This window comes from Amphiprion ocellaris, chromosome 18 (genome assembly GCF_022539595.1).
Source record: "Amphiprion ocellaris isolate individual 3 ecotype Okinawa chromosome 18, ASM2253959v1, whole genome shotgun sequence".
NCBI lineage: Eukaryota > Metazoa > Chordata > Actinopteri > Pomacentridae > Amphiprion > Amphiprion ocellaris.
The window spans coordinates 24,376,646-24,389,495 of record NC_072783.1 but is presented as its reverse complement, the minus strand read 5'-3'; the positions used below and the strand labels follow the sequence as shown (position 1 = coordinate 24,389,495).

Below are 12,850 nucleotides of genomic sequence, written 5' to 3'. Positions count from 1 at the left end.
CTGCAGCTGTGTCACAAGCCATCAGATCGGAAAATAACTTGTATGTTCACATGTATTGAGAAACAACAGGTCTTTTCTTTTACTAAAGCCACTTAAAGGCATCATGGCGTGAAAAACACAGGGGTATACAATTAAATTATTGATGGCTGAATTTTATGTGTGTGTTGTCAGGGTTTTGATAATAATGAATAATGAATAACAGAAGCTGTTAGTAATGTCATTAGGAACACCTGCACTTTTCTACTATGACTGATGTCTGTTAGGAAAAAGGTTTATTACAGGCAATTTAGGAAAAGTGATAACTTTGTTAGATGGGAAAATTGCTAATGTTTTTTCTTGATTTTTTTTTTGCAGAACCCATTGAAGAAACTGCGGGGCCACTTTACCAAGCTTAAAACAGCTCAGTGAGTATCATTCTCACCTTCACAGCAGAGGAATAAGTGTTGTCCAATATATGAGTCTGAATAAAAATGTGATCCCTCTGAAAGCTAGATTAACCCTCTGAACCTCTAAACCCACCAGCAGTTTGAAAGGACTAGTCATGCGTGATGTGTGGTTCCATCTGGAAAATCACTCAAATCAAAGCCTAAAATTGTGACATTTAATCCAAATTATGTCTATATGTTTAGTTTTAAAATCTGCCAAAATAAACAGTTTGGAAACTAATTAGAAATAGAACATCTGCAGTATGTAGAGCCGTCATATTTTAAATGTTGATTCCAGCTTTTAAAGTGTTTGCAAAATATGTAATGAAAGAAATAAGGACAATATAAAGTTGTAACACTGCACAAAATCTATTTTTGAGTTCTTTGTACTTCTAGCCGTGGTTGTGCTGCTGGTATAGAGGTGCAGGACTTTATATTGCAGTGAAAAATGCCCACAGTGAGGGAAAAATATGAGGAGCAAAGAAAAAAAAACCCACCCAGAACTGCTTGAGTTTCAGGGAGTTAGTTTATTTTCATACAGTGCAGTGCGGATCATTGGCAGTATCAAAAAGTCATCAAATCAAAATCTCAATAAATGTGTTCTCTCTGTTAAGACCTGCATTCTATCATTTTTCATAATTATTATCAGAAATTTTAAAAGACAAATTCATCAAGTTAGGAAAACAAAACAAAAATATTATAGTTGTTAATTGTTCTTGTTTGTGAATATAAGTGTATGTTTTTTGTTTGTTTGTTGTATTTTTTTTAGTTTATCTTTATTGTAATAAATCATCACTTAATATCAGCGTCAAATCAAGCATCCAAATTGTTCTGACACTAATCATAACATGCTGATATGATACTGATGATGATGTAACTGAATCACTGTCATGTCTCCACAGCCTCATCTTCTTCTGGAAACAGATGTGACAGAACCATGGAGCGACTGATTACGAGCCAGGCGGAGGAACCTCTGGATGATGAACCGTACACTCTGACTGCAGGGGGAACCCTGGCTACAATTGGACCATTTTAATTTATTAGACTGTTGGGTGGAGAGACGTCCTCAGTTCTCACTGTGGGTCTAGTGGTGACCACAGGACTTGCAAAGAGCAACTCTCCCACCTCTGTAGGAATAGTAACATCTTATTACTAGCGGTATCATCTTTAGAAACCATGTGCCTTTATATTCCACTTATTTTAGATCTGCAAGACCTTTGCGGGTTTTCGGATGTTTGATTCAAAAAATCCTGATCCAGTCCATGCTCCTGTATTGCGTTGTGCTGTTTTTCAGCAGGACTCCAGTGAATGTAACACAGCTACAGCTGCCAGCTGGGCTGCAGTTTGATCCCCTGCTATTCTAAGGGGTTAGACGGGGTCTTGGTGCTGGTCATTTACCACAACAGCCTCTGAAAGATAAATCACATGTGAGTAAGACATACTGTTTGGCACATTAAGGCCATTTGAATGTAGCTACTTCTAGGTGAAATGTATTCTAGCCTTGCCAGTACCTCCATGTACCTGTTCTTTTAGTAGCCTGATAAAGCTGTTGATTAAGGGAGCAAACCGTACTCATGCACTGTTACTGGGTTTCCTGAGACCAACACTGACCGCTCACCGCAGGTCATCATAACATTGTCTTGTCTGTTTTCATGTTACTAAGTTTTAGGAGAATTTAGATTTAGTCTCGTCTGTTCCAATCCCCTGAATTCACATCACCGTCCGAGTGCCTGTAGGACAGGATGCTTGAAACACTAGACACACAATCCCAAACTGCTAACATGTGGGAATGTTGCGAGGAATGTACTGTAGTGAAGAAAATTACAGACACCGACAGTGTTTTAGGTGGAGCTTCACAATCACACTGCTTGTTGAATCGGACCTGTGAAGATCTTTTTAAAGCTACAAAGAAAAGAAAAAAAAAAAAAGATGTTGGTGATTGTGGAGTCTGTAATTTTGTTGCCACCGAAACCAGCAAGAACCGCAGTGGACAGGGTTGTTGTTTTCCACCTTTTTTTTCCTTTTGTAAAATCTTTTTTAATCAAACTGTCATTCACCACATGGTTCTTTAGAATTCTAATGTTTTGTCCCTGACAGTGTTTCAGGTCCGGTTTGGGATCTGTCTGCTTGTCCTCTGTCCATTTATCATACAGATACTTTTTTTTTTTTTTAGATGTTTATATTATTTATTTTTAAGTATCTTGCAGTGTCAACTGTGAGGGACAAGCACATGTTTTAAAGGGACTCCAGGGAAGATTTTTTTAAACTTCCAACAGGCCAGCCATTGACATTACTGAGCAATAACTAACATTTTCATGCTTATTTCTCTTCGCCTTCTATTCCTTTTTTTTGTATTTACTGTACATGCACTGGCTTCTTTTACTTATAAACTGCTTTGTGTAGCAAATGTATTTTCACAATAAAACTGACAATTTTTAGTACTGCAAGTGTTAATGTGCAAACTACAAAATCTGCTCCATTTTCAAGTAACTTTAACTTTTATATTGCAATAAGAAAAAAGATTTTTTTTAAAACCCCAAACTACTAAATAAGAACAAGAAACAGCCACACTGTATTTTCCAAGTCTTTTAATTTCCACTAGTTTTAAAATACTTTTCTTATATTCTGAACTAAGGTCTAACAAAGAAGTAAAAATCAACCCTTCAGAGTGATAAAATAGTTATATAAATATTAAGAGATACTTTTGAGTGTTGGAAATGCAATGAACCAGAACGTGTGGAAGATGCTTTTTTATTACACAATAGCTAATCTAGCAGTTTTCTCCTGCTGCCAATCCAATGTACAGAGATTCAACCAACACTTTCATTCTAATATTTACAGAACTCTGAGATTAAACACGATATCAGGCTGTTATGACAGGGGGAGTGTCGAGTGCCAAAGGAGAAAAGAACATTGTACAAAAATAAGTCAGTTTACCGTCAGTTTTAACTCCAATGTGCATGTGCCTTTGTACAGGTTAGCATGGCATATTAAAACATGTTCCAGTGAGGTCAACTAAATCATCAGAATTCAAACAGAGGATTTTAAATAATGTAACAAAATGGCACATACTGAATCTGTGGTACTTAATATAAGACAAAACAAGTGAGATGGAAATCCAATCATGCACTAAAATGACATTTTGAGCATATTGCTTAATATATTACAACCCGCAATCTAGCTGAGGTGATTTATCGAGCAACCGACTTGCTGCTTGTCAAACAACAGCAGACTGAATTATTATAGACTTTCTGTCCTCCTTAGGCTACAAGTGTCATCTACATGTGTGCAAATATAAATCTCAAAAACAACAAACTGCAGAAAGACAACCGCATTACGGAGCCCTCTGCAAATTACAAAGTAAAAACCTTAAAACCGACGCTTCAATCTTTCTATGCGTATTATAATATAACTGAGTTTGTGTGATTACAGTGTATTCTCTACAATTAAGCTGCATGAGGCATTAAGTAGTAGTTGTTAGGTAGGCAGGGCTTTCGAGGTATTTCATACTTCTGACCAGTGCCAAACATATTGATACATGAAATACAATGTCAAAAGGCATGAAAAAAAAATCGTCGTGGATTGTTCTAAAAACAAAGGCCATGGCTTCTGATTAGTGAAAAGAAACCACTGCAGGGACAACAGGCACATTAAACAAAAAAAAACAACTCAAAGAATCAATAATTGCACATTTTTCACAGAGCATTAAGTGGTTCATGAACATGAAGATGAAACTGGTTCGCCCTCGTAAATAAAACTCTCATGTTTGGGTTAATACTTGTGCTTGGCAGATATGAGGCTTTTTTTTTTGCCACGTATATACTTGTGTGATTCATATAGAGCATTTCAGATTAAATAAAAATCCATGAGGAGAAAAAAGCAAAAAAGGAACCACTTTCATGTCACAATTGCAAAATTTTTATCGACTGCTTTAAGATGTCTTTGCTGTTTGTGATCGAGGAGATGCACAGATATGGAGATAAATTGAAAAAAAAATGAAATTAAATCAATGGTTTACAGTTTGACAAGTTCAGTGAGAGGAGGAGGTTTGTTCACATTAAACTGCTACAATCGACTTACATATTAGGCACTGGCACTTCAATGTAACTGATGCTCCTCCAAGGTTGGAGATGGATTACAGCAAGCACAGCCAGTGGAGCTGCAACTAAATGTTGAGTGACTCTGACAACCGTAACATGAGCGAAATTATGCAAGTGTTGAAATGGCACGACTGGGAACGAGAATGCTATGCTCGGTTCAGCAACTGTTTAACACATCAGGTAAGTCCCTTTTGAAGGTTTACCCTGAGCGCTGCCAGTAACACACGCCATCCTTGGCTCCGTCTAGATCGTTGTAACTGAATGCTCATGAGTTACAAATAACTGATGAGGAGTTCCTTAAAGGCTACATGAGTTTTAGAAGACCGTTTTTATACAACATTCATAGAAAGTTCTTCTAGTAAAATATGCACATAAAATTAACAGGAATAAATTAATAAATACATCCATTTTAGCATACAATGTCACTCGGCGTGAACTTGAATATTATTAGCAGTACAACTATTTACTTGATAATATTATTTTAGAAACTTTGCCACTGACCTTCGAACACATCCAGAGGTATTTGAAAAATAACAGGCTTGCCCTATTTGAAATCCCAACAGAAGGTGAGCAGTCCTTCAACACTGACGGCAAAGTTAACAAAAGGAACCAGAGATACATATAGTTTGTATGTTTTGTTTCCTAAGGAACTTACAGAGGCACTGAACACAATTATACATAGCAGGAGTTAGAACAGTACTATTTTTGAAAAACGTGTTATCAGCGTTATTGTTCTTGTGTGGACCTGTGCTGCACTTCTCTGTTCACTTTGGTTGGTTGGATAGTCATTGAGGAATGCACGGAGATTAATGTTTTCATCACCTGCACTGTTTCTTAGGGATCCTGTGCATTCGTGGAAAACATTCAGGCCTTCATAAAAGCTGACTGATAAACCCTCTGGAGACTTTTCAGTGACGTCACCATCTGTTGCAGAGGTAAGACTGGAAGTCAGTAATGAAATGTGCATCTCTTCAAAAGGAGCTTCTGTCAGGAGCAAGGAGCACTTTCTGAAAATAAAATACAATTTTACAATTATTGATAGAGGGAGAAATAACTAAAAGTACCACTTGTCCTCTTCTCCTGTATGCTCTGTAGCACTACTTCAAAGGAAAGACCCCATGTCCAGGTCCATGAATGCATTAGCATCCATGCTAAATGAAGAGTTGTAGGTCTGGTTGCTCTGGTGCATCTTCTGATGGTGCCTCAGGTTGGACTTGCTGGAAAAGCTCTTGTCACACAGCATGCAGGCGAAGGGCTTCTCTTTGGTGTGTATCCTTCGGTGACAGATGAGCTGAGTGGACACACGGAACGCCTTTCCACACTCCAGGCACTGGTAGCGCTTGGGCTCGGTGTGGATGCGTCGGTGGTTCTTGAGAGCCATCAGGTTGGTGAACTCTTTCTGGCAGACGGAGCAGAAGAAAGAGCCTGTTTTGTGGCTGTTCTTGTGGTTGAGGAGGGAGCCGGCGTGGCGGTACGTTCGGCCGCAGTGCTCGCAGACGTGGCTCTTCTCCTCGCTGACAAAAATGTCTCTACTCTTCTGTGAATTAGGGATGCTTTCTGGAATATGGGACAGAGGTGGAGGAACTTGGCTGTGCAACCCACCCATCCCCATGGACTGATCTATTCCTGAGTCCCAGCAGAGGTTGTTGTGTATGGGTTCGCTTTGCTGATAGGGGCCCTGAGCCGCGTGGTGCATGTCATGGTGCTCCTGGTAGCTGGCTGTGCTGGGAAAGCTCTGCTGGCAGATGCTGCAGACCACAGCAGTCCGGTCCTTGGAGTGCACCTCCATGTGGCTCTGCAGGTGTGCGACCAGACAGAAGGTTTTGCCACACTCGGGGCAGCAGTGACGCCTCATCTGGGAGTGTATCTGCAGGGTGAGAGGATCAGGAAATGTCTGGAGACACAACGTACAGTGGTGGAGGTTGTCGGAGTGGGTCTTTTTGTGGTTGAGGAGAGAGCCGGCATGGCGGTAGGAGCGGCCACACAGGTCACACCTGCAGCAGGGACATGGATAGTAATACTAAGGGATACTAATCAAAACATTTTAGAGATGAAACACCAATTTCCCAGCTGTGTAATAAAATATGTAACTGTGATACAGTTTGTAGCTAGTTCAAATTTATGCTAAACATTTCTGTAATGCAAATTCTAGTTACTTTAAAGCCATGTAAATGCAGGGATTGGAGATTTGGTGCAATATATTTAGAATTTATATTATTCCTAACATCTTTACAATGAATGTCATGTCAGCTTTTTTTAACTAAAAAATTCTGACCAATTAAGACAAAATGACAGCGACTCACGTGAAGCACTTGTCTCCCCTCTCTGACTGCTGCACTCCAGATTGCGTGGCGTTCTCCTGACCTCTGTGGCAGCGATGCCTCTTCAGGCCAGACCTGCCCTGGAAACTCTTTCCACACACAGGACAGCTGAAGTGACTCACCACCCGACTGTGGACCCTCTGGTGGTTGTGCAGGATGCTGGCCAAGCGAAAGGCCTTCCCACATGTGAGGCACACATACTTTTTCTTCTGTGTGTGTATGCGCGTGTGATTGCGTAAAGCCATGGGGTTAGTGAAGGGCTTAGAGCAGAAGTTGCAACTGAAGTGTCCAGTCTTGTGGGTATTTTTGTGGTTCAGCAGTGAGCCTGCATGGCGGTAGCTGCGGTTACATATGTTGCATGTATAAGGCCGCTCCTCTTTATTTGGAGATGCATTTGATTGTGCATCTCCGCTACCTGAAGGTCCATCACAGGTGTGGGCTGCCAGTTGGTCAACAGAGGGAAAGGTCTGCTTACATTCCTTACACTTAAAGGCTCTAGATTTTAGGCCTCTCCTGCCTCTGGCCCCATCTTTTCTGAGGTCTGCACAGACATGAGCTAATAGCTGCTTCTTTCCTCTAAAACCTTTTCCACAGTTTTGACAAGAGTGCTTTTTAAATGCAAAGTGCGTGCGCATGTGGTTCTTCATTGCTAGCTGATTAGAGTAAGTGTTGTTACAAACAGAGCAGTAATATTCACCTGTTTTATGTGAGTTTCTGTGGTTGACCAAACTTCCTGCGTGGCGATAAGTTCGCCCACACTGGTCACAGGCAAAAGGCCGCTGCTCGTCTGTGTCCTCTGATTTAACCGAAGTCTCCAAGTTTGTTTGCATTGCCTTCTCTTCAGCCAGTCGCTTGCAGCGCCGAGTAGATGTAAAAGCCTGATTGGCATTTGAAGTTAAGGACTGCATTCCTTCAGCTGACCTGGTCCCATTCATCTGCATGAGGGCCTGGATCTGGCTGTTAAGTTCCTGGATTTTGGCTTGGTTCTCTTTGTGCCTTCGCAGGTGGTTCAAAAGCTGCTTCTGAATTTTGAAGGCTTTCCCACACTCATGGCAAGTATGCCTGTGGGAGGAGACGAGGCATACAGTTAAATCTGTGTTTGCAAAACAGGGAACAGTCTACACAAGGAATAAAGACATGACAGCAAAACATATCTGTGAAGCAAATAAAAAAAACCTCTGTAAGCAACTACTTTTTGACAACAATCATTAATAATGTGCAACAATCCTGTTAAATGTAAGAAATTTACATGTATTAATGATGCATATTCTTGCAGGTACTGACCTCTTAATATCGAAGTGGGACCTCTGATGGTTTTTCAGGGCCAACAGGTTGTAGAAGCGTTTCTGGCAGACAAGACATCTGAATACACCTGTTTTATGGGACTTTTTATGGTTAAGGAGGGAGCCAGCGTGTCTGTATGACCGCCCACACTGATCACATTTGTACTGACGACCCCCAGTATCAACAGTTTCTCTGATGAGATTCGTATCTTCATGCTGGGCAATGTCGTTTACTTTCACTTCCTCTTTAGTGTGTTTTAACTCGTCTTTCCTCTCAGCTGCAGTGCAGTCATGGTTTGTAAGATGGTGGTAACTGGTACAGAAGATGCCACACCTGCCACAGATGACACTCTCTGTTTCCTCCTTGCTTTCAGAAACATCACTGTTCATATGTACATGGTTCACATTGTCCACCTGGTCCTTGTGTAGAAGCTGATGATTAACCAAGTCCTGCCTGTTAGCAAAGCTTTCCCCACATGTACTACAGATCATCATCTCACCTTGGTCTTCATCTTTCACTTCTTCGTGAGAGGACATTGAAGAAGGCCCTGAGCTTGCAGGAGTACCATTTGACTGTGTGTGTCCTCGGAGATGACTCCTGAGAGCCCTCATGCTGGTGTAGCTGTTGCCACATATAGAGCACTGATACAGATCTCCATCATCATCTTCCTCATCAGTGTCATCGTCATCTCTGTCCCCATTTAGCTGATCACTGCTCGTATTTTCATGGAAATTCTGCTCAAAGTAATTTTGGTCGTGGTTACCATTCACAACATGAAAATCTACATCGCTTCCTGGATTCACAATGGCACCGAGACCATTACTAGCTTGGAGGTTTGAACTACTGTCATAGTCACTACAAGTGGTGTTATGTTGCTGCTGTAGCAGTGGGCAGCTGTGAGACTTAATCCCTGCAATATCTGCAAATGTCTCGCCACAGTCTGCACACATGTGCCTTTGCATCATGTGTTCATTGTGAGGTAGATGCACAGTCATATCCTGGGAAAAGTCCTGATTAAACTGTTCATGGTACAGTTCTCCATTGCTGTGGTCGACTCCATTCTCCTGATCCATACCAAGCACAGGGTGATCATTGTTGTCATCCTCCTCATCAGCATCTTGGGAGGAGAAGCAGCCCTGCTGGTTGTCCAGAGTCAGAGGCTCTGATGAGAGCCAGTCTCCCTCAGTGTTGAGGTGAAACGATGATGGCTGAGCTTTGTGGAGACGTAGATGACTTTTGAGGGCGGCGAGGTGAGGATAACTCTTTCTGCATATGGAACATTGGTAAATCCCGACCTGATGTGACCTTTTGTGGTTGATGAGGCTCCCAGAGTGCCGGTAGCTTTTGCCACAGATTTGACACTTGAAGGGACGCTCATCAGAATCTACAGTTGAAGTCTCTTCTGCTTCAGTTGCACTGCCAGTATTTTGTGCAGGCATCAGGGTAGGACTGAGAGTGTTTGCGTGTTCTCCCTGAGTGCTATTATAAGGTGGAGTATTATTACTGGAGCATTCTGAGTACACATGGCCATTACTTCTAATCTTCTCTTGTGGTGGCTCAAAGCCTCCATGATTACCTACAGATGACACTGAAGAAATATTGTTTATGGGAGATGCATAAAAATTAGACTCAGGTGAAGCAATACTGTTGTCATATGATACATTGTGGTTCTCGGACAAAGTATCTTGAAGCCCAAATGAAAGAGATGAAGAGTTGTGCATTTGAATGTGTTCCTCAAACTCATCATCATTAGGGAAAAGTACCTGACACAAATGACAAAAATTTACTGGAGCATCCTGGCTTTGAGGTGAAAAGTGGTCCACTGGTGTGTCTGCATACGACTCACTGGGTGAATTGAGGTCTGTCCCGCTTCTTGCCTTGTGAGTTCTCTGGTGGCTGTAGAGGGCAGCCATGTTATTGAACTGCTTGAAGCACACTGTGCACTCAAACATTCCCACTTGGTGAGTCTTTTTATGATTAGTCAGACTTCGATGGTGTATGTATGATTTGTCACATATATCACATCTGTATGGTCGACTTTCTGTATCATCACAGGTTTCGTCATATGTAACCTCCGACTTGTCCTCTGATGGACTATTTTCTGTAAAATCATCAACACTAGCTGATTGCTCACGAAGATGATGTGGGTGATCATTTTCAATTTCGAGTTCATCTTCATGCGTGGAATATTCTATGTCTGCTTTAGTATACAACTGCTTCTTCTCTCGTCTGAACATATGAACCTTCTCATGTGTAGCCAGCTGTGTTGCCAGACGAAAAGATTTTCCACATTCTGCACAAGAGTATTTTTTTTGTGATGTGTGGCTCCGGAGATGACTCTTGAGGGCCAAAGCATTAGAGTTTTCTTTACCACATATGTTACACTGAAAAGAACCCACTTCATGAGTCTTTTTGTGGTTAGCTAGGCTACCAGCATGCCTATAACCACGTCCACATTCATCACATTTGTATTTGCGTTCTTCCTCTTCCTGCAGATGAGCATCCATGTGCTCCAGCAGATCATGCATATCATGACATACCATGCCACACTGTTTGCAAGGAAACCCCATTGTCCTGCCAGAATCTTGCACTGCCATTGCAAGATAATGATTGAATGAAGTGCACCAGACACAACGTGTGTGAGTATGCAGGACAGAAATGCATTAGATGCCTTTCTTGTCCTTATAAAAAGACATCACTTCTTTTCAATAAGGTCCGAGGAATGTCCAGGGCAGTGACACCACTTAAGATGTTCAACCACTTCCACACAATCCGCAGAGGGACTTGAGATTGGGGAAAGCAGGCAAAGTGAGCTGTTGAGGACAGGAGAGACGGAAGTTAGAGCTGTGGTCAATACATTAACAATATACGAATCAGTATTCAGCTTTATGCAGTACGTAATCTAAACATTATCAGATGCTTATTACATGTTTATACAAGAGAAAAGCTTTGATAGATTTAGACTGCTCTTCAATCATTATTATTAATTATAAACAACAGCTCACGTAAGTTGTACCCGTTTAATTTTTGTAACATGAGTGAATATCACATTTTTTTTTCTTTATCCCTGATCAACCCCTGAATCAGAGTGAATACATTTTAGGGACAAACAGCGACCGCATGTTAATTGTATCCGGCAGAAGGCAACCAGACTTTAGTCACAGACTTACTTGAATGCAGACAGTGAGAAGCAGCCCAACATGTTCTGCTACATCTCTGCACCAGTAAGCTAACTGAACTCGCTGTGTCAATAAACCGGGAGAGCGACGCCTCTCTCACTACATATGTGTCGCCACAGCAAATACAAAAGTTTCTGGCATTATAAACAAAAATATAATGAACATACGTGTTCTCTTTAGGCTTTTAGGAAGAGCGAAGTGCTCATTTTCAAGACGAACAGTCAGCTATCGTTGGCGAGCTACCAGCTAGCACCATCATGGCTAGCTAAACAAACATTGCACCAAAACGCCAATAAGTCGCTTAAAATGCGGAATTACAACGTCAGCAAATGCGTATATTTCAATACCTGAAGCGGCGCTGATTACATGCAAGCCCCGAAGGTAAATATCCATTTATTATTTTATAAACGTTATCTTTATGTAAAGGGCAACCCCCTTTTCTCCAATTGTCTTTTTTTCTTCCATCCCCATTTCCACATTGCTCTTGTTGCTAGGAAACAGGAAATGTGCAGCAGAGAAATACTTCCCTCTGTGAAGTAACTCCGCTGGCTAAGGATCCAACTGTTAATCTCACGATATATGGCGTAAAAAAAACAAAAAACAAACAAATAACGAGGGCAAATAAAAGGCAACAACATAGACGACTGTATTAAAATGCCGCTGCTGCCTTCTACAATACGTAAAATAACTTACGGGGGCTGCTTCAGACAGCTAGCTCAGCTTACGTTGCTAGCTCTGCCGTTGGGGTATGAACGTTGAAGATAATCTGCGCAGCAACTATTTTTCATGTATGACAGATAGCTGGCGAACTTTATTAGATACTATCGGATAATACCAGTGTTTTTACATTTTATTATTTGTCTTATCGTAATATTTTACATTAAACGCATTAAATTGTTGCACACTTGGCTTGCCGAGAGCTGTCGTCATCATGGTCCTAGAGCCGTCCCCCATCCCGCTGCCCGTCAACAGCAATCACCGCGTCTCAGTAAATGCAGCCGCGTACCGTGACATTGTGGACCAACTATTAATGCCCTGAGTCTGGTAAGAACCACCTTTGCTTCTCTATTGCACTCATATTAGCCAAATCCATCCTGTATATGTCACGATGGTGAAGGCACTGTCGAGTGAATTGCTGCAGCCGGTCCTAAAGCCAGCCATTTTGAGTTAGTAAAAATGTTTAGCGAGCAAGCTAGCAAAAAAACAAAAAAAGAAAACGTACTTATCGTGTCCAGCTGCTCTCAACACCATCACACTGAGTCGTGATCTTTGATCTCGGTCTCCGGTCGGGGACATGTCAGGCATTCAAGCACTGTGATCTCTGACATTACATCGGCAACTTCCTCTGGCATCAGAGCGGTTAGCTTATTGTCCCTGAGGTCCTAATGCCAGCCATTTTGTGATTAAATGCACACCCACATATTTCTCTTATTATGTGACTGCACTATTCTGATTTTTTCTGGTCCATCATCATCCTCAGTCACTGAAGATCTGCTCTACATATTCATAACTGTCAAACGACTTTAGCTTAATGGTTGTGG

General features: G+C 41.4%; 2 protein-coding genes across 5 annotated transcripts in view; one reads left to right on the top strand and one right to left on the bottom strand.

Moving 5' to 3' along the window:
* Positions 1-3,160: 3,160 nt before the first annotated feature.
* Positions 3,161-12,688, bottom strand: znf646 (zinc finger protein 646). Of its 3 annotated transcripts, none has more exons than XM_023294255.3 (4): positions 12,532-12,688; positions 8,131-10,943; positions 6,829-7,908; positions 3,161-6,519 (listed from the first exon to the last, which is right to left on the bottom strand). In XM_023294255.3, exons 2-4 carry the CDS (start codon positions 10,725-10,727, stop codon positions 5,628-5,630), a joined length of 4,569 nt encoding a protein of 1,522 aa, XP_023150023.2. In that variant the 5' UTR covers positions 10,728-10,943; positions 12,532-12,688; the 3' UTR covers positions 3,161-5,627. The 3 variants fall into 3 exon arrangements, with proteins under 3 accessions (XP_023150023.2, XP_023150024.2, XP_023150022.2); XM_023294256.3 differs by lacking the exon at positions 12,532-12,688 and adding an exon at positions 12,215-12,372; XM_023294254.3 differs by lacking the exon at positions 12,532-12,688 and adding an exon at positions 11,657-11,792.
* The window catches only part of znf668 (zinc finger protein 668), a 25,099-nt gene continuing 24,196 nt past the window's right edge, over positions 11,948-12,850 (top strand). For both annotated transcript variants that reach the window (XM_055004682.1, XM_055004681.1), the window contains exon 1: positions 11,948-12,353. The gene's annotated coding sequence lies outside the window, so the exon portion shown is untranslated. The remainder of the gene's footprint in view (positions 12,354-12,850) is intronic.